The following is a 21884-nucleotide window of genomic DNA, read 5'->3' as shown; positions in this document are numbered from 1 at the left end:
GATCAGCTGCTACACGCAGTGATACATATAACTAGTAAGGGCACTTTCTTTTCGTTCTCGATCACGTGGTATTTCACCATAGTTTTGGTCTATCTAGCGCTTGATTCGTCAATGCGAGTCACACGCTCACTTAGTGTGAGTGTAAACTACTACATATACAAAACTTGTTTTATGGTCGCTACCAAAAACATGGCGATGAGCAGAAAGGATCGGCGTAAAGCGAAACAAAAGACTGACAAGGAAGGTATCCCAGGTGTCCCTCTCCGATTTTAATGAAACTTGGTGGGTTTGTAGAGGGGGTCAAAATATTCGATCCTTGTTTTTTTTTATTGGCAACGAAACATGTTTAAGGGGTGAAATCAACCCTCGAAAATCGATGAAATTTTCGTTTTTCGGCTATAACTTCTGAACGAAGCATGATAGCGCAATTTTGTAAATATACAAAATGTACAGAATTTTGAAAGCTATCTACCGGCATAAAACTTAACTCTTTGCATAAAAAACTCTTTTTGCATAAAAACATACGAGTTCTAGAACTCAACTTTTTTATTTTTCCACTAATAAACGTGAAATTTTTTCTAGTGGAGAGGTTTTATTTAGAAGAAAACGTGTAATAATGCATTTTTGTTCCTACATGTTAGAAAAAATCAAAAATATATTTTAACTATGCATGAGTAGCGAACTTGCAAGCTGCAGTGGCGCCGCACGCCGACCATGTTGCGCGTATTATCATTAGCGAATTCGCTGTATGCATTAGCTGCATGATGGTCAAGTTATTAAACGGTGGAATATTCGAAAAGGCGAAAAAAATTAAACCAAGATATAGAGTAATTGAAATTCAAAACGCAATAACGTATTAGAAAAAAGAGTTTGCTAAGTCTACAGAGTTTTAAGTTTTTACGGACTAAACGAAAAACATATTAACAAGAAATCTTTTCTTCGTTAGAGAGTTCTAAATTTCAGATGCATATTTTAATCGCGACACTGACAATATCCGATGGTCGGATATAAAAAAAATTTTTTTAAATATATTCGACCATCAGATATTGCCAGTGTCGCGATTAAAATACGCATCTGAAAAACATATTATTATGCTATAGTGAATTCCGCTGTGATGAATGTCTTTATTGGCCACCTATAGCTTTCTTGCGTATTGAATTTCAATTACTCTATATCTTGGTTTAATTTTTTTCGCCTTTTCGAATATTCCACCGTTTAATAACTTGACCATCATGCAGCTAATACACACAGCGAATTCGCTAATGATAATACGCGCAACATGGTCGGCGTGCGGCGCCACTGCAGCTTGCAAGTTCGCTACTCATGCATAGTTAAAATATATTTTTGATTTTTCCTAACATATAGGAACAAAAATGCATTATTACACGTTTTCTTATAAATAAAACTTCTCCACGAGAAAAAATTTTACGTTTATTAGTGGAAAAATAAAGAAGTTGAGTTCTAGAACTCGTATTTTTTATGGAAGAAAAGTTTTTTATGCAAAAAAATTAAGTTTTATGCCGGTAGATAGCTTTCGAAATTCTGTACATTTTGTATATTTACAAAATTGGGCTATCATGCTTCGTTCAGAAGTTATAGCCGAAAAATGAAAATTTTATCGATTTTCGAGGGTTAATTTCACCCCTTAAACATGTTTCGTTGCCAATAAAAAAACACGGATCGAATATTTTGGCCCCCTCTACAAACCCACCAAGTTTCATTAAAATCGGAGAGGGACACCCGGAATAACTTCCTTGTGAGTGCCTCTACTAGTTATATCATGCAGTGATACGCGCACACACGCGAACGCGCGCGCTCACACATTCTTACCTTATAACAGGGATACGCAACTGGCGGCCCGCGGGCCGGATCCGGCCCGTGAGGCTTTCCAATCCGGCCCCCGACGTCCACGCTTGACCCGCAGAAAAAATGAAAAATAAACTAAATTATTATCGCCGAATAAAAATTTTCTTTCTTAAAATATATATTTCTCCTAAAAAATATACATAATAGAATATAATGGAATAAATATTTTATTAATTAATACAATGTAAAATAGTAAAGAAAAAAATTTAATGAGAATATTTGGAATGCTATACATAAGTTTTGCTCTATTTCCTATTATTTATGATACGCACGCTCCTGTATCTCCGCGCTGCGCTCCTTAGTTACGTGTTGACGCGTTGCTAGCGTGAGAGCGGAAAGAGGGTAACAATGAATGTCGCGCGATCTGGCTAGAAGTTGCATCTAAATCCCAACACTGGGCTAGTAGAAAAGAGCAAACAGACAAGCAAGCGGCCCTTAATCGAGTGAGGTGAATGATTATATTCTAAGAGACGGTATTGATACTTCTTCAGTTCTTTCTTGTTTTGTCGTTTCTTCACTCTACAATTGATCTTGTTTTGACTTCTATTGGTTGCGGATTAAGGACATTTTGTATTGTCTTGTTCACGATGTCTGAGCCAAAGCGTAGAAAAGTTGATTTTGAAAACAGGGTATTTCAAGCAAAATGGACTGAAGAATTTTTCTTTATTCTTCCACCCCATAAAAATGCGAAACCAACGTGTTTAATTTGCAACGAAACAGTTGCTGTGTGCAAAGTAGCAAATATGAATCGCCATTACGAGGCAAAGCATTCGGGAAGATATGACAAAGATTTTCTAAAAGGTTCTTCACTTAGAATTGAAAAAATTAATGCCCTTCGTACATTTTTTGAGCGCTCTCAAATGATAATGAAATGCTCTATGTCTGAACAGGAAAAATGCATTGAAGTATCTTTGCGCGTTGCATGGATTTTGGCCAAACATATTGTACCATTTTCATATTCTGAAATAGTGAAAGAATGCTTAATACAAATCTCAAATACAATTTTCGATAATAAAAAAGAAATTGCAGAAATGTTCAGCAAAATTCCATTATCTCGTGATTCCGCGATTCGTAGAACCGAAATTTGCGCAAGATCAGTTCATGAGAGTATATTGGCCGATTTTACTAAAACACAGTTTTTCTCGCTTGCGATTGATGAATCTACAGATATATCTGATATAGCACAAATGGCTGTATTTGTTCGTTATATTCAAAACAATAATTATAAAGAAGAAGTCTTAACATTGTTGCCATTGCATGATCGCACAACTGGTCAAATATTATTTGAATGCTTCCAAGAATTTATGAATAATAATGGCCTCTCATATTAAAAAATTCTTTCTAGTGACCGATGGTGCACCAGCAATGATTGGGAAAACAAATGGTTTTGTAGCACTTTTAAAGCAAATTAATTCTAAAATTATTTCATTACACTGCATAATTCACCAAGCAGTTCTTTGCGCAAAGCTTTCGGGTGATTTCAAAGATATCATGAATACAATTATGAAAATTGTTAATTATTTGAAATCTCACTCAGCATTACAACATCGCTTACTCCGAGCTTTCCTTGAAGAATGTAATTCTGAATACACAGATCTTTTTTTGCATAATGATGTTCGCTGGTTGAGCAAGGGAAATGTGCTCAAAAGATTGATAACTTTGTTAAGTGAAATTTCGGATTTCCTCAAAAGTAGAAATTCGAAATTAGCTACCGAATATTTTGAATTTCTTTGCAATACGAACAATGTTGCTAAACTATGCTTTTTGGGTGACATGTTCTTACATATCAATGACCTGAATCTGGCTTTACAAGGAAAAGGAAAACTGATTTGTGATATGTGGGAAAAGACCAAAGCTTTCCAAAGAAAGTTACAATTGTTTGAAAATGATTTAAATTCTAGAGAGCTCATTCATTTTTCTTTATTAAAAGCACATTTTAAAATCAATATTGAAGAAATTCCACAATCCGAGGAATACGAGCGCTTTTTAAAAGATTTGCAATTGGAATTTGCTTCCCGATTTACTGATTTTGATCAAATTGGTGACTTATTAGGAGCAATGCAAAACCCATTCAGTCTTGAAACAAATGGTAATTGGGTCAATACGGCAGTGGAACTGTTCACTCTTGAAAAAGGTAAATTGCAACTGGAAATTATTGATTTTCAAGAAAGTAATGTGCTGCGAGATAAATTTGCCGAAACAGATGTTACAAAATTTTGGATAGACACACTCCCTGAACAATTTTTTCCAAATCTCAAAAGAATGGGTACTTTGCTATGCACGATGTTTGGCTCCACATATATTTGTGAAACAGCATTTTTGAAAATGAATATAATAAAAAATAAATTTCGAAATCGAATAACTGACGATCATTTGCACGACTGCATGCTAGTAGCCAATACCACTTACGAACCGAATTTCAAGAAACTGACCCAAGATGGCAAAACAGTTTTCACATTAAAAATACATTTTATAATTAAAGTAATTGCTCTTATTGCGAAGATACCAAAATTTCGATCTTATTATTAGCAGTATTAATAAAGAATATCTAAACATATTTAAAAAAATTTTTTTACTATTAAAAAACAAAAATAATTTTAAAAAAACAAAAAATAAAAAACCCCCAAAAAACTAAAAAAGGGATTCGACTTTGTCTCACCTCCACGTGGTGATTCCTGGGTTATTCAAAGAAGGCAAAACATATAAGTTCTAAATGTAGCTACTGCGGCCTGCGGTATAATCACAAATTTTATCTTCATTTGGCCCGCTAAAACATTTAGTTGCGTATCCCTGCCTTATAAGATATTCGATGTTTTCATCCTGCTATAGCTTGAAAAAGATGAAGAATAAATAAATGGCTCCACGATCGCAGATAGCAATAAAATCATAAGTTTACATGTGACACACCGAGTAATGAGTCACAAGTCTTTTTTTTTAATACATTGTAATCACATATTTACGTAGGTAAGTCATGTTTAAAGGTAGATTCACACACATTTGCATAAGAGCATAAACAGATGCATAAGGAATTTGATTGATCCATTTCCTTATGCACGTGCTTATGCATGCTTATAGACCAATCAAATTCCTTATGCATCTGTTTATGCACTTATGCAAATCCGTCTGAATAGGCTTTAAGGCCTTGTGTTTACGATGCTAGAAATAGTTTCGAGATCTCGATCCGAGAATTATGTAACCAATCAACTTGTAACTTTTATAGAAAAGCTGCAAGTTGATTGGCCACACATTTTTCGGATCGATTTCTATCATCGTGGACACAAGGCTTTAAACATGATAACCTACTATAACCTTATTGACTGTTGCCGTCGAGCAATCTCCGCATCATGTAATTGCGCGGTGTATGTAACGCGTTTCTTTTTTCAAGTGATTTTAATAATTAATCGGTAGTGATTACTGTGAATAGTAATGCAACAATAAATTCGTTCATAAATGCCTCGGTAGTGATTGTGCATAATGTGTTTTTTTTGTCGAGTAATTCTCAGATGCCGAATAATTAATCGGTAGTGAGTAGCAAACCGATAGATTCGTTTGTAAATCAATCAAGTGCGTGAGTAAATACATGATACAATGTATTAAAGAAAAAGACTTGTACTCATTACTCGGTGTGTCACATGTAAACTTGTAATTTTATTGCTATCCGCGATCGTGGAACCATTTACTTATACTTCACCTTTTTCAAGCTACAGCAGTATGAAGACATCGAATATTTTATAAGATAAGAATGTGTGAGCGCGTCTGTGTATGCCTGTGCGCACGCGCGCGCGCGTACCATTGCGTGTAACAGCTGATCGCGTAATCGCCCGCGTCGGACGGTGAGTTGCGTCGCCCCTGCTTACCTTCCATACTCGCTCCATAATTCGATAACTATTTTCGCTTATAATTTGAAAACTAAGCTTCGGACAAAATTTTGGTAAAGGAAAAATTAGCGTATTTTACACCGATTGTTTAATACGCGTATTAAATAGTAAATAACTAGTGCATCCGTTTAGTCAGTGGCTGATTAGCTCAAATGTTAAATTGGCAAATTAGCTTAAAAATACTATTTGATATGCGTATCAAACGATCGGTGTAAACTAGGCTATTGTCTTAGATTAGGAATTACATCAAGAATACGTCATTTTAAGGACTGACGTTTGTTCTGAATCACCCTGTATATACATTATGGGAGTTAGCTCCTATACAAAAAGGTCATTGGAGCACATAGCATAAACACTGGTATCTGGTATTACAAATCCATAAAAAATATATAAATACGAATAGAGGAAGTGTGGACAGTGGAAGGCTTCCGCCTCTTGGCACCCCCTTCTCGCGAAAAAGCTAACCTAACCTAACCTAACCCAAAAGCTAACCCAACCTAATTCAATTCGTAATTCCTCCCTTCGCGTAAACAGTAAAATTAGTGCAATATCATTAAACATTTTTATTAATAACTTTTGAATAAACTACGAACTGCGGCTAAACCTTGCAAAAGGTGAATCAGAGAAGTTATCTCTGCAATATATGTCATGATCAAGCCCTCACTTTGCGTGGACAGCTGAAAATTCGTGCAAAATTATTAAACTTCTTTTGTTAATAACTTTTTAATAAACAAAGACCACCTGCTAAGATCTTCAGAATGTTACTCAGGGACATGACTTTGACAACATATGTCAAGGTCAAAGTGATTCGAGCTACTTTCCCTAAACTGCATAATTACCCTTTTATCTTATACATATACTCATTCTATTATAAATACCTTACTTTATTCAATCCGATATCTATCTTAAATAAATCTCAACTGGTTTTCTTTTATATAGTGGAAATCCTGAAAATACTGATGCCGCAACAGAACTAGGTCTCTTATATCTTAGGATTGGAGATACACAACGAGCATTTCAACAATTTGGAGCAGCACTAGCTCACTCACCTAATTGCGTCAAAGCAATTTTACCAATGGCTTATATAATGCAGGTATATAAAACAATACTATTTTACCATAATTTCTTTTAATTTATAAAGAACCTCAATAAATCAATGAGTGAAAATGAGTACAACTAATAAACATATATTACACGATAATAAATTGCACCTGTATCATATCAGTTTTTCGCACTTTTTCTCGCTTTTTCGTCCCTTAATTATTTTAAATCAACGCCTTATGTATAGCATCTTATTCGTTCAAGCTTGGTTTTTAAAGTTATACATCTCCTCTCTCTTTCCTCCCCTTCTTTCTCTATCTCTTCCCCCTTTTTTCTCTCCTTTTCTCTCATATTTTGTAATGTTCTAATTAAAATAGAGATACATAAATACTATAATGAATACGATAATGAAATCTATGCTTTTATATACTTTTCTTTTGACAATACTTTCTGGCATCAAAACTTTTGTAGGAATATCTTTTTATACATATTAAAGTACATTATTTTTCTACCTTCATTTTTTATTACTGTAGATATACAAATATCATAATGAAATATTCTTTTTTATACTTTTTTAATAGTTATTTTTAAGCGTTATTTTTAGATATTAGAGGTTTAATTAGTAAAACTACGTCACGTTGTTTTTGGCAGGCGCTTGCGCAATATTCAAATAATCCATTCTTTACTGTAAGTTGTCTTAAGTATTATCTTAAATAGATTAAATTAACCTGATTTAATTCGTATCATTTATAATTTCGCATTCTTTTTTATAATTCTCAATTACTAAATGATAATGATGATTGTAAATTTGCTTTTCATATTTTGTATTTTCGTATTATTTTATTCTAATAAAACTAACAAGAAGAAAAAGCTCAAAATTTTCTAAAACGTTCAATGTACGCGCGCGTGCGTATCCGCGCACCATAGATAGAATACTAGAATAGAAGTGTGTCCAATATCTGTCTATCCTTGTTGGTACCGATATCTGTTTATGCGCTTGCGTGAGATGAAGCGTGTTTAATGTGAAATTGAAAAGACTTGGAACAGTTATTGAAAGGTATTCGAAAATTGAAAAATGATTGAAAATTAAGTATACGAGTAATAAAGTTAGGTTATACAGTTAGAGTATTAGGTTATACAGGGTGCTCCCAGATTAAATAGCCAAAATGAAAATAAAAATTTAGAATCTCAAAACAAAACAAAATTTTCCTCTGGAAGTATACTCGCAAACGCTTCATTCAAAAGATATTGACTTATAAAAGTTCGGATACTTGTTTATGAGTTTTGATCGAAATGCTGCAATATGACGGCGTATTCACGGCGAGCAGTGTTAGCATTTGTTTATGGTGCGTACAAAAACCTATAAATGATCTTTGATCTTCGAAATAAAAAAAGGAGACAACAAAGCTCCGTCCATTTATACCAAATAATCGTTAGCAGTGATGCCAGAAATGGGATGTGGTAGCATTGGGTGGGGGATGGAGTGGGGATGGTTTCGCGCCGCACATTATCTATGTGTAATGTCGGTTCGTGGACAAACCATCCCCACTCCATCCCTTACCCAAAGCTACCGCATCCCATTTCTGTCATCACTGCTAACGATTATTTGGTATAAATGAACGGAGCTTTGTTGTCTCCTTTTTTTATTTCGAAGATCAAAGATCATTTATAGGTTTTTGTACGCACCATAAACAAATGCTAACACTGCTCGCCGTGAATACGCCGTCATATTGCAGCATTTCGATCAAAACTCATCAACAAGTATCCGAACTTTTATAAGTCAATATCTTTTGAATGAAGCGTTTGCGAGAATACTTCCAGAGGAAAATTTTGTTTTGTTTTGAGATTCTGAATCTATATTTTCAGTTTGGCCATTTAATCCGGAAACACCCTGTATAGAGGGTGTCCCATTTTAACTTTCGCGCGTGAATATCTCGAAACCACGGCAATTTCGGGAAAATTATTTCAGACAAAAGTTGCAGGGTTGAAAGGGGGCCATTCAGTGGCGGTAACAGATTGGTTATTTGGGATCATTTTTAAGGTCATTTGAAGGTCAAGTCTAATTTTTTAAACGGAAACCTATACTTTTTATTGTAGATTCTAAGTCTCCGTTGAAAAGTAAGTAACTTTAGTTCGAAATATTTTTTTAAAAACGTCCTCCTTGTCCCGAAAACTCAGGTTCAACCTTTGGCGGACCAATGATAATAACTCGCTTTATAACGGACACTGAAGTTTTTTTTAGTATTTTACTGTTTATCGTCAGCATTAGCGTTACCCAGTGTGCAGCACAAATCAAAGTAAAGAGTTTTTTAATTCTGCCTGAACCGACGAGTAATGAGATTCCAGTATTTAATCAAAAAGCTATGCCCAAGTTGGAGAAAATATTGATCATTTATTCTTTTCCATAAAAATATTTTTTAAAGTAGAGTCAAAAGTGCCGTAAAGCAGCTCACTGGATAATAGCATTAGTGTGCACCACTAAAAAATTCCTTTTAAAGTTTATAACAGGAGTCGAAAAACTGATATTCATAATATTCCTTTGGGATCATGAACATTTAGGATCATGCGTGGAGGAGCAATCTCCACGTAGTGCACACTAAGTAACGTTAATGCTGACGGTAAACAGTAAAATACTAAAAAAAACTTCAGTGTCTGTTATAAAGCGAGTTATTATCATTGGTCCGCTAAAGGTTGAACCTGAGTTTTCGGGATAAAAAGGGCATTTAAAAAAATGTTTCGAACAAACGTTACTTACTTTCCGACGGAGAAGTAGAATCTGCAATAAAAAGTATGTGTTTCCGTTTAAAAAATTAGATTTGACTTTCAAATGACCTTAAAAATGATCCCGAATGACCAATCTGTTACCGCCACTGAATGGCAACCCTGCAACTCTTGTCTGAAATATTTTTCCCGAATTGAAATGTGGTTTTGAGATATTCAAGCGCGAAAGTTAAAGTGGGACACCCTGTATACAGGGTCCAGCAAAAGTATGGAAACCCCTAAATTTTACGAAGACTATGCATTTTAGAGAAAATTGCTTCAGACAAAAGTTGTATGGTTTCAAATAGCGCATTACACAGCAATATCAGTATGACCTTAAAGAGTGTTGTCAAGGTCACATGAAGGTCATCTTCAATTTCTTAAATGGAAATCCCCATTTTTTATTGCATATTCTTGTAGCTTATCGTGAGAGCTTTCTAAAACACTATAATACAGCCTTTTTCATGAAGTACTTTTCGAATTATGGAGCTTGAAAGTTACGGTATCGTGGGATATCGTTTAACGATATCGTAATTTTCAAGCTCCATAACTCGAAAAGTACTTCATGAAAAAGGCTGTATTATAGTGTTTTAGAAAGCTCTCACGATAAGCTACAAGAATATGCAATAAAAAATGGGGATTTCCATTTAAGAAATTGAAGATGACCTTCATGTGACCTTGACAACACTCTTCAAGGTCATATTGATATTGCTGTGTAATGCGCTATTTGAAACCATACAACTTTTGTCTGAAGCAATTTTCTCTAAAATGCACAGTCTTCGTAACATTTAGGGGTTTCCATACTTTTGCCGGACCCTGTATAGTATTAGGTTATACAGGGTGTTCCAAAAACATACCGACAAACTTTAGGGGGTATAGAGGACACTAAAACAAGCAACTTTTATTAATATACCGATACCGAAAATGAGCCGTTTTTGCAGGAGAGTAAATTATTTGGATTTATAACAAATGCTCAAAATGTTGGCCATTTTCTTCTATACATAGATGGCATCGTCGGTTCATGGATTCACGGATCCTATGGAATATCCCAGGAATAGTTTGCACATGTTCTCAAGCGGCCATGACTCTTGCGAGAAGATCTTCCTCTCCAAGTACAGGAGTCTCGTATACCAGAGACTTCACAAAACCCCAAAGGAAAAAGTCAAGGGGATTAAGATCAGAAGATCACGCAGGCCAAGCTACGGGACCTCCTCTTCCAATCCATCTGTTCAGAAAACGCTGATCCATATACTGGCGTACGTTCAAACTGAAGTGTGTAGGTGCTCCGTCATGTTGAAACCACATGTCTCGTCTTATATCCAAAGGGACATTTTGTAAAAGTCCTGGTAAAATATAATATTTTGTATGAATTGGAGATAAATGTGAGCATTCAAACGAGGTGGCAACATGTATACTATCAAATTCTCCCCCACAATACCAACCCAAATGTTGACGGAAAATTGCTGCTGGTGTCTTGTAAAAGTGACAGCATGAGGATTTTCATCATCCCAGATATGACTGTTGCGACTGTTGAAAACACCATCCCGAGTAAAGCATGCTTCATCCGAGAACAACAATTCTTCTGAAGTTAGGCTGGATCAAATTGCGACTCAAAAACCATTGACAGAAAGCGATCCGATTAGGATAGTCTGCAGGATTCAAACCTTGTACTCTTTGAATATGGTAGGGGGATGAAGAAGTTGTTCATGCATAACACGCCATACTGTTGTCGTGGAAGCCCCCATATTATGTGAAATTGCGCGAACACTTGTGGAACGTTCTTCTTCTACGCGATTTAGGACTTCTTCTTCGAACTCTATCGTACGTGTTGTTCTTGGACGACCAGCACCACCACTGCGCTTTAGGTTACCACTTTCTCGAAGGCGACGATGAATAGAAGCAAATGTGCTATGATGAGGTTGACGGCGATTTGGATATCTTTCTTCGTACAAGCGTGCAGCTTCTCTTCCATTACATCTCGCTTCGACATAAATAAAATGCATGTCAGCTAGCTCTTCAAAAGAAAAATTATTGTTCATTTTGAAGACGAATTTCGTATTATCGTAACAGACACTAACGATACTGAGGTAATCAATCAAATGGGAGATTGTTGTCAATGTCTTGTAAGCGTACCACGTAAGTGGATACTCACCGTGGTTACTAACAAAAATCGTTCGACCGAGCGATTTCGGGAATAGTTGCGTTTACTATCAATGATAAACATTCTCATATCATTCTTTGACAGAGAGAAATCCAAATCGTCAACATCATCATAGCACATTTGCTTCTATTCATTGTCATTTGTGTATAGAAGAAAATGGCCGACATTTTGAGCATTTGTTGTAAATCCAAATAATGTACTCTCCTGCAAAAACGGCTTATTTTCGGGTATCGGTATATTAATAAAAGTTGCTTGTTTTGGTGTCCTCTATAACCCCCTGAAGTTTGTCGGTATGTTTTTGGAACACCCTGTATACAGGGTGTTCCATTTTAATGTCCCACCCCAAATAACTTTTATTTTTGATTGTAGAAAAAAATGTTCCAGACAAAATTTATTTGGTTCGAAGGGGTACACAAGATGGTGTCATTAGTTTGACCTTGAATAGTTGCTTGAAGGTCACGTGAAGGTCACCTTCAATTTTTTTAATTGAAACCCCAATTGTTTATTGCAGAATCTGATTCTCTGTCGAAAAGTAAGTAACTTTTATCCGAAACATTTTTTTAAAAAACGTCCTTATTCCGAAAACTCAGGTCCAACCGTTGGCGGACCAATGATAATAACTTGCTTCATAACAGATACTGAAACAGAAAATGTTTTTTCGTTAAGTACTTTTGGAGTTATAAGGCTTGAAAGTTACAATATCTCTGTTTTGCGCGCCGCCAGCGCGCCGACAGCTCGTGCGGCGCGGTACTCTCTCTACTTCGCTTGCCAATACGTCGCGCCGAGTCGTGAGCCGCGTCTGCAGACTAGCAACACTGTCCATGGGGCAACTTCGTCCAGCGATAATATTTATGTTTCTAACCAGCGCAAATGAATATTTGAAAGTGTCTACACTTGTCTTGTCTGACATCATGTCTACACTTTGAAGCATCAATCGTGTTCATACATAATTGTAAACATGTAAACATGAAATGACGGTATAGCCCCGCTCTACCATATTATTATTATTGCTCTCTCCTTTCTCCTTTCTAATCTCTATGTAACGTATTATCAATCTACATCTGCGATTAAGACAATGTTTTGTTCTCTGACAAAGGGCAGAGAGTAATAGTAGAAAGTACAGATTAGAGAGAATTGTTAGTTAATTTTGATAAATTCAGTGACGTATCTATCCTCACAAAATGTCAAATTATCCACCAAACGAAGTAGTCGACATTCTTCTTATTCTTGGTGAATGTCATAGAAACTACAGACGTGCGGCACGCGTCTATGCTCAACGATATCCTGATCGCCGGTATCCGGCTGATCACCAAATCCGCAATATTGAAATAAGATCTCGCACGAATCTATTTCATCGCCAAAGACAGAGAAACAGACTTCAGAACAATAATGCCCTTAGAGTTCTTACAATATTGGGCTTGGTCCATATCAATTCACATATTAGTATTCGTCAAGCGCAAAATCAAATTGGAATTCCAAAAGCCACTATTCATCGTATATTACAATCGGTTCGATACCATCCTTATCACATAACTCTTGTACAGGAATTAAACGCAAACGACCACAGAATACGAGCACAATTTTGTAGACTCGATATATTAGATCAGGATCCAAAATTTTTTTAGAATGTCCTGTCCGGAGATGAAGCAACATTTCACAACAATGGGTGTCTCAATAGACATAATTGTCATTATTGGTCACCAGTAAATCCTCACTGGTATCGACAAGTATTATACCAGCACCGTTGGAACCTTCATGTTTGGGTGGGAATATGCCATGGTGAAATCATCGGACCTCACTTCTTTGAACATACCGTCTCGGGTGCATCCTATTTACAGTTCCTTTAGGATCATTTGCCAAAATACCTTGAGAACATTCCATTAAATACCCGCCAGAGGTGTTGGTTCCAGCAAGATGGTGCTCCAGCTCATTTTCATCATGATGTTAGGACTTTCTTAGACGAGCACTATTCAAATCGTTGGATAGGTCGAGGAGGACCAGTCCTGTGGCCTCCAAGACCACCAAGATCACCAGATTTAAATTCGCTGGATTTTTTCTTCTGGAGTTATTCAAAAAATATTGTTTACGAGAATGCACCGACTACCAGATTAGACATAATGAATAGAATAAAGAGAGTTTGTGAAGCGATAACGCCAGAGGTACTGAGATCAGTATTAGAAAATTTTAAAAGTAGACTTCGATTATGCTTACGGAATAATGGCGGACATTTTGAACATTTGATTCGAAGACCTGAATGATGTTCAATTGCATTCTTCCAGAAGAATCATCTATCAATCTAACTTTCACTTCTTGCCTTCACTGGCCAGATCAACCACCGATCTTGCCTTCACTGGCCAGATCAACCACCGATCTTGCCTTTACTGGCCGGACCAACCACCAATTTTGCCTTAACCGGCCGGATCAGTGATCGATTTTGCCTTAGTTGGCTGGATGTAGAACACACGCATACGCACGCTTGTGCGCACGCATACACACAAACACACGTACGCACGCACGCACATGCTGATGGTAAACAGTAAAATACTAAAAGAAAGTTCAGTATCTGTTATGAAGCGAGTTATTATTATAGATCCGCCAATGGTTGGACCTGAGCTTTCGGGATAAGGACGTTTTTAAAAAATATGTTTCGGACAAAAGTTACTTACTTTTCGACAGAGAATCAGATTCTGCAATAAAAAATTGGGGTTTCAATTAAAAAAATTGAAGGTGACCTTCACGTGACCTTCAAGCAACTATTCAAGGTCAAACTAATGACACCGTCTTGTGTCCCCCTTCGAACCAAATAAATTTTGTCTGAAATATTTTTTTCTACAATCAAAAATAAAAGTTATTTGGGGTGGGACATTAAAATGGGACACCCTTTATATTAGGTTACATACTTTGCAAAAAGCATATAATAGTGAGTTATTGTAACGGTACACCTTTCTTCCGGGTAGAACATTGCTTCGGAGGTTATCGCTCGCCGGGATCAGGGTGAAGAAATGCGTAGACATTGATTCTCACTAACGAAATATCTTTATTGATTGTTGGTGAGCTATGTACAAATGAAGGATGAGAGAGTAGCTGAACGTGGCGGTGTCGCTCGGTTTTGCTGTCGTGACTGCGGTCCGGCTGACAAAGAGCGGAATGATGTTTTACGCTTATTCACAATCTTACCCAGTAAGCAAATTGATAACAACATGCGCGTAGATTGGTAGCAGAATCGATCAAAATCCCAGATTAAAACCATAGCCATCTGTGTCCACATGAAGGAGATCCTGGAGTGACTAGTGAACTTTTTCTTGATAGCGCTACCATTTTGATGCAACTAAAAAAATAGGGTAAATATATACAATAATGGACCCAGCCCCGATGACCTTGACCGTGACATATATTATAGAAGTCACCCTCCTGAGTGACCTTCAAAAGGTTTTAGCCGTCGCTCGTTGTTTATTAAAAAGTTATTAACAAAAAAAGTTTAATGATTTCCCACGAATTTTTAGCTGTCCACGTAAAGCAAGAACATGATATTGACATATATTACAAAGGTCACCTTCCCGAATAACTCGCACTAGGTTTTAGTCGTCGATCGTTGTTTATGAAAAAGTTATTAACAAAAGAAATTTCGAAAATATAGTAGTTCTTTTGAATATTGAAAGATATAAACGACGAATATGTATATGAACAAAGAAAGGAAAGTCATTTAAAGCAGTGAATTGTTAATATATAGAATAGTTTCTTTTAATATAAGTACAAAATATTCTTCACTTTATCCAAAAGCACAAACAGTTAAATACAAAGTATTCTCTGCTTTAACTTAACCTAACCTGATATTTCCGAAACTGGTGCCCCGGACACATACGCTCGTTTTTAGTCCGCTTCTCGGGAGGGGCTTAGCTCCTCCCTCCGCCAGGGCCAGTGTAACAGATTTCACCGTGCAGATTTTGATCACCTGGTACACGCCACGGATCCCGGCGGGGGGAGGGGCAAAGTCCCTTCCCCCCGCCCTCCCGCGAAGCGGGCTGAAAACGAGCGTATGTGTCCGGGGTTCCAGTTTCGTAAAATATAACCTAACCCACACCTATTTCTGATTTAAAGCTAAAATTCCATCAAATATACTCTTTCGTAAACGTATATGGTATCGTAAAATTATGCTTTATTCATTAAACATTTTTGTTAATAACTTTTTATTAAACAACGAGCGAAGGGTGAAACCTAGTGCGGGTTATTCAGGAAGATGACCTTTGTAATATATGTCAAACTTAAGTCCTTGCTTCGCGTGGACAGCTGAAAATTCGTGCAAAATTATTAAACTTCTTTTGTTAATAACTTTTTAATAAACAACGAGCGACGGCTAAAACCTCTTGAAGGTCACTCAAGGAGGTGACCTCTACAATATATGTCAAGGTCAAAGTCATTGAGGGTGGGTCCGTTATTGTATATATTTACCAAAAATAGTAACTGACATTACCAACAGAATTGCTGGCGAAATGCGGCAACGTACAATAAAAGCAAGCAACCGTGTACTTGAGCGCGCTGCGCTTCAACCAATTTCAGGGTAGTAGACAAGCGTAGACATATCTGCTGTCCCTTTCTCGTTCTACCGATAGCTGTAGCTGTAATACAGCTATAGCGGGCTGACAACAGACTTCGCCATCGCTCGCAAAATCAGTCTAGACTTCTTTAGCATATCTTGTCGCTCATCTCTCACACACACACACACACACACACACACACACACACACAGAGAGAGAGAGAGAGACGTGTGTGTGCGTGAGGACTTTCTCTTTTAACTAGTGGACCATTCTCATGTGATTTGACTGCATGCGCGTGTTTGAGCGTGTGCGCTGGTGCCCTGGCGGTAGGTTCTGTAGACCTCACAAGCAGCTGACTTCCTCGACTCGAGAATCCTGTAATAGGCGTTACATTAGCAAACGGACTTCACATGTTACTTCCTGATGGGTGCTTTATTAGATGAACACAAAAGCATCACCTAACTTTTTGGCCATTATATCATCGGCCCTTGTAAGACAACTTGAGCGCGAAAATGGCATTTCGAAAACAAGCATACTACGGTGTTTCAAGAAGAAAGATTTCACCCCTATCATTTATCTCTACATCAGGATATTCATGGAACCTGATTTTGTAAATCGTATGCAGTTTTCTCAGTGGTGTTTACAGCAATTCGAAAATGACGAATCATTTTTTACAAGAGTATTATTTACTAACGAAGCAACCTTCACCAATCACGGTCAGCTGAATTTGAGAAACATGCATTACTGATCAAATGAGAATCCACACTGGTTAAGATCAGTGGATAAACAAAGACCGTGGAGCGTAAATGTTTGGTGCGGCATCTTGAATAAGCAAATAATAATTGGTCCTTATTTCATAAGTGGTACTCTAAACAGAGAAACGTATGCAACATTCTTGCAAAATGAACTGCAAATACTCGTACATGATGTACCATTAGATATCCGCCTAAGGATGTGGTACCAGCACGATGGTTGTCCGGCTCATTCTACACGTCTTGTCAGACAAATTTTAGATTCAAAATTTCCAAATCGATAGATTGGTCGTAATGGAGTTTGTAGCATGGCCACCGCGTTCACTAGACCTCACACCAATGGATTTTTTGTGGGGAAAATTGAAACAAACAGTTTATAACGAACGACCAACTACACAGGAAGATATGAAAAATCGTATAGTTAGAGCTTGTGCTGATATTAGTTCTGAAACAATCGAAAGATCATTACAATCGATTATTGTTCGGTTCAGACAATGTATCATCGTAGAAGGACATCATTTTGAACATCTACGAGAATGACTTAAAAGAAAGTGAGTGCTGCCTTATACATTTCATGATCAAGTCTTCTAGATAGTATTCTTAGTGCAATAAAATATTTTTTTTTACATTCACAGCTTAAAGCGTCTTGGCCAAAGTCTACGTAAAATTTTACGTAAAACTTTAAGTTTTGGAGATCGAGGTCATTTCAAGGTCATATTATTATACATGTCTGAACGCAGTTTTGAATCAGCTACATGATACAATAAAAAATATATATAGTTGTATGTAAAATAACATCGATAAAACTTCGAAAACTCCGAAAAAAATGACATTGCAAAAAAATATTCTTGCCAGATGTTGGCCTTTTGATACCATTCATATTATGTAAAAACTATTTTTTGCACCATCACAATTCCAAGAGATATTTAGGTGGCCTTACTTAAAAGGACCACCTTGTATATTTCATGATAGTGAAGCCCCGTCCCCTTTTGCGCTTTCATCTAAGCGTATACTTTCCCAGAATATACTTTCCAAATTTATTAAATTTTTGGTGGATACGCTTAGGTGGAAGCGCAAAAGGGGATGGGGCGAAGCCCCGTCCCCTTCTGCCCTTCCACGTAAAAAAAAATAACGAAACTTTGAGGTGATCCAAAGTACTGAGTGAAGATACTATTTACAATTTTTATATTGTAGAGTCATTACATAATAATAAAGTGAAGAATTAATCAAATTAATTTTTCCACGCACGCACGCATGCACGCACACACACACGCACGCGCGCGCGCATACCTTACAATGCATTGAATTGTATTAAATGTGTTAAAAATTATTTTTTTACATAACAGCCAAAAAAATAAGTTTACGCCAAAAATGCATATAATCTTTTTTGTAGAGTTTTTGAGACCTTCATTTTTTGTTTGAAACTTTTTCCTCTAAAATCAATATTTTCGGCGATATACTGCGAAAACCTGCGTTTTTCAGTGTTCTTTGCGATTTTGTGATATTTCCTGTTTCGACCGCCATTTGTAAGTTTCATATTCGTATTCAGGAGGCAATAGTACACTGCGGTGCATTGAATCGCTGGGTTATAGTAGATTTCTTGATTTATCGACGTGACTTCTCCGTTGGGTCGGTAATGATCAACGCGCGCGGCTTATAGAATATTTGAATATTTTGATGAGTCGCGCGCGTTGATCATATCTATTTGAATAAATATATAATTGCATATGCAATGAAATAATACACAATATAATTCAACACAAATTAAATTAAAATGTTTTCAAACTTATTCTCTGTTATTATAGTAAAACTTTCGTGTTTCCGAGAGATGTCTTGTTAATTAATTTGGTGGCTCTGAAAAAAACATTTGAGATGGTTCAGATTAATGCGGCCACGGTGAAAAATATTCATCTGCAAATCTTCATGATTGCTTGCCATTGTTATATGATACAAAACGTGAGTCTTGAAAGTAAAGCTACGCCAAATGAATGTCAGCTATTGTATTTTGTTTCACCAATATTCATTTGTCAACATAGCGAGATGTTATTCGCATTTAGCATTGAGCAACGATGGCAAACAAGCAAGTCGATATTTTTCACCGTGGCCGCATTATTGGAATGTGGGAAGCGGGACGGAGTGTGCGAGATATTGCACTTAGTATTTCGTGCAGTGAGACAAATGTGCGGAAATGGATCAAGCGATGGCAAGAGGAGGGAGCAGAAGGGTGCTAAGATAATCGGCGACACAACAGTAGGCTGCGATCGACAACTGTTGAAGAAGATATGCCTTTAGTTAATCAGGTAGATAGAAACTGTTTTCTTCCGGTATCGCATTCTGTAAATCAGTTAGATTTACAGATATCGAAGTGGACAGCGCAAAAGCGCTTGTATAAAGCGGGTGTGCATTGTTACCGTCCTGCACGTAAAATAGCTGTAACGAGGAAACATCGCGATGATTGTGTTGCTTTCGCTTTGCAACAACTTAATATGACTTCACCAGAAGATTGGAACAGAACTATCTGGACTGACGAAAAAGTGTTTTGTTCGGCACATGATCGACGCCTACATGTGTGGAGACCCGAAGACCATCGGCTTGATTCCAAATATGTGATTCCTTGCGAACGAAGTGGACGCATTACTTGTGCTATGTGAGGGTGGATGAGCGCACATTGTCCGGCAGAATTAGTCGAAGTCTCGTCGTATATGGATGTCTTGGAATATATCGACATTCTGCAGAACGTATTGCTCCCCAGCGTTCGTCAAATATATTCCGAGGAAGATATGCCAACGTTCCGATTAATGCAAGACAATAGTGCCGTCCATACCGCGAACATAGTAAAAGAATGGTTCGCCCAACACCCAGAAATTGAAGTTCTCGATTGGCCTGCAAAATTCCCGGATCTTAATTTGATAGAAAACGTTTGAGCATCAATTGCCAATTCGTGGGATTGTAGGCATGAGAGAACGAAAGCAAATCTGGTTTCGCACGCAAGAAACATGTGGGAAGGCTTGAGACGTAAGCCTCAATTTTTTGCAAATCTTCACCGCTCCATCGACGACAGATTGCAGCAAGTAGTAGCAAGAGAAGGCTACTGGACTAATTATTAAATTGGTTTCCGTATAATCGGTTCTTTTCAGAACCATATCAAACGGCTCTTTTCAGAGCCACCAAATTAATTAACAGGACATCTCTCGGAAACACGAAAGTTTTACTATAATAACAGAGAATAAGTTTGAAAACATTTTAATTTAATTTGTGTTGAATTATATTGTGTATTATTTCATTGCATATGCAATTATATATTTATTCAAATAGATATGATCAACGCGCGCAACTCATCAAAATATTCAAATATTCTATAAGCCGCGCGCGTTGATCATTACCGACCCAACGGAGAAGTCACGTCGATAAATCAAGAAATCTACTATGACCCAGCGATTCAATGCACCGCAGTGTACATAGGGAACAGCTATTCTTATTCCTTTTTACGAGGTCACTTTTCTAAAGGTTTACCAGAAATTCTTGTCAGTAGTTGTAATCCGGTTCTAGGTAGATGTTTGAGGAGTGTGTTAAATATGACATCAGGTCCTGGACTGGAATTTTTTGTGGTAGATAGGACATGTTCTATTTCGCTTTGTTGGAAGGGACAGTTTAATGTGTCGCTTAAGTCGGTGTGAATTGAGGGGGGGGTTTATAACAGCGATTTTTGATGTTTTTTTAAGTGGTAGGAAACAGGGGTTATAGTTTTCATCACTGGAATTTTTGGCAAAGGTATCAGCTAGTAAGTTGGCAATACCTGAAGGTTGAGATACGATATAATTATTTAGGTTGATAAGGGAGGAGATAAAACGCGGTTTATTTATTCCGTTTATTTTCCTTATTTTGTTCCAAATTTCAGATGGTGTAGTGTTGTTTAGGGTTGATATAAATTCCATCCAGGAGAGTCTCTTGTTTTCTTTTAATGTTTTCCTAGTATTAGCACGTTGTTTTTGTACTCGATGAAGTTTTCTGTAGTAGGATGTCTCTTGTAGCGGTAGAAAGCTTTTTTTGAGGTTTTAACGGCTTCTTTGCAGTTTTCACTCTACCATGGAACTTGTCGATTTAAGTGTTTAGTGCTAATTTAGGGTATAGTTTCGTTTGCAGTTTCTAGAATCATATTTGAAAGGATGAAAATTTTTTCGTTTGTTTGGCTATTTAAAAGTTGATTTTGGAATAAGTCCGAATTTATTTTCTCTGTGATGATATGTTGAAATTTAGTCCAATCTGCTTTCATAAAATTCAATTTGTGTGTTTCTTGAGTCCTGTGAGATGAAAGATGTTGAGGTTGATGAATATCAACAATAATGGGAAAGTGGTCGCTGCCATGGAGTTCGTGTATAGCTGTCCAGTTGAAAAGATGAGATGTTGCGTTACAGTGAAAGATCAAGAGAGTTGAATGTTCTGTATGAATTGTTTAGGTGGGTGTATTGCTGATTATTGAGTAATACAATATCTGGATTTTCCAATAGTTTTTCAATGATTTTACCTCGACTATCTAGTTTATAGGAGCCCCAAGTGTAGCTGTGACTATTGAAATCTCCCATAAGTATGTATGATTTTGGAAGATGTTCTATCAGATTAGTTAATTCTTCGAGAGTAAATGTATACTTATTTGGTAGATAGATGTTGCAAATAGTTAATGGACCAGAGGAAAGGATGATTGATACTGCCACAGCTTCGATAGTTGTGAAAAGAGCAATTTCCTTGAAATGAACATTTTTGTTTACGTAAATTGCAACTCCACCACTGGAATAATTTGTGTTTGTTCTGCTTTTGTGAGTGAGGGTAAAGTTTTTTAATTTTAATGCGTTGTTGTCTTTGAAATTTGTTTCTTGGACACATATAGCTATAG

At 36.8% G+C, this 21884-nt stretch overlaps 2 protein-coding genes across 3 annotated transcripts in view; both read left to right on the top strand.

Moving 5' to 3' along the window:
* Positions 1 to 21884, top strand: part of LOC105279524 (Bardet-Biedl syndrome 4 protein homolog) — a 113161-nt gene that overhangs the window by 56195 nt on the left and 35082 nt on the right. For both annotated transcript variants that reach the window (XM_026973973.1, XM_011339363.3), the window contains exon 6: positions 6684 to 6837. In XM_026973973.1, the coding sequence (XP_026829774.1) occupies positions 6684 to 6837 (154 nt within the window). The remainder of the gene's footprint in view (positions 1 to 6683; positions 6838 to 21884) is intronic.
* Positions 2009 to 4445, top strand: LOC113563002 (general transcription factor II-I repeat domain-containing protein 2-like). The gene has a single exon (XM_026973975.1). The coding sequence runs from the start codon at positions 2454 to 2456 to the stop codon at positions 3195 to 3197; it is 744 nt and encodes a 247-aa protein (XP_026829776.1). The 5' UTR covers positions 2009 to 2453; the 3' UTR covers positions 3198 to 4445.

Source organism: Ooceraea biroi, chromosome 12, assembly GCF_003672135.1.
Source record: "Ooceraea biroi isolate clonal line C1 chromosome 12, Obir_v5.4, whole genome shotgun sequence".
In the NCBI taxonomy this organism is placed as follows: domain Eukaryota; kingdom Metazoa; phylum Arthropoda; class Insecta; order Hymenoptera; family Formicidae; genus Ooceraea; species Ooceraea biroi.
This window is presented reverse-complemented; position numbering and strand designations above follow the sequence as displayed.

Excerpts from the sequence above, each read along its gene's own strand:
- LOC113563002 (XM_026973975.1), top strand. The coding sequence starts at position 2,454 with ATGTCTGAGCCAAAGCGTAGAAAAGTTGATTTTGAAAACAGGGTATTT.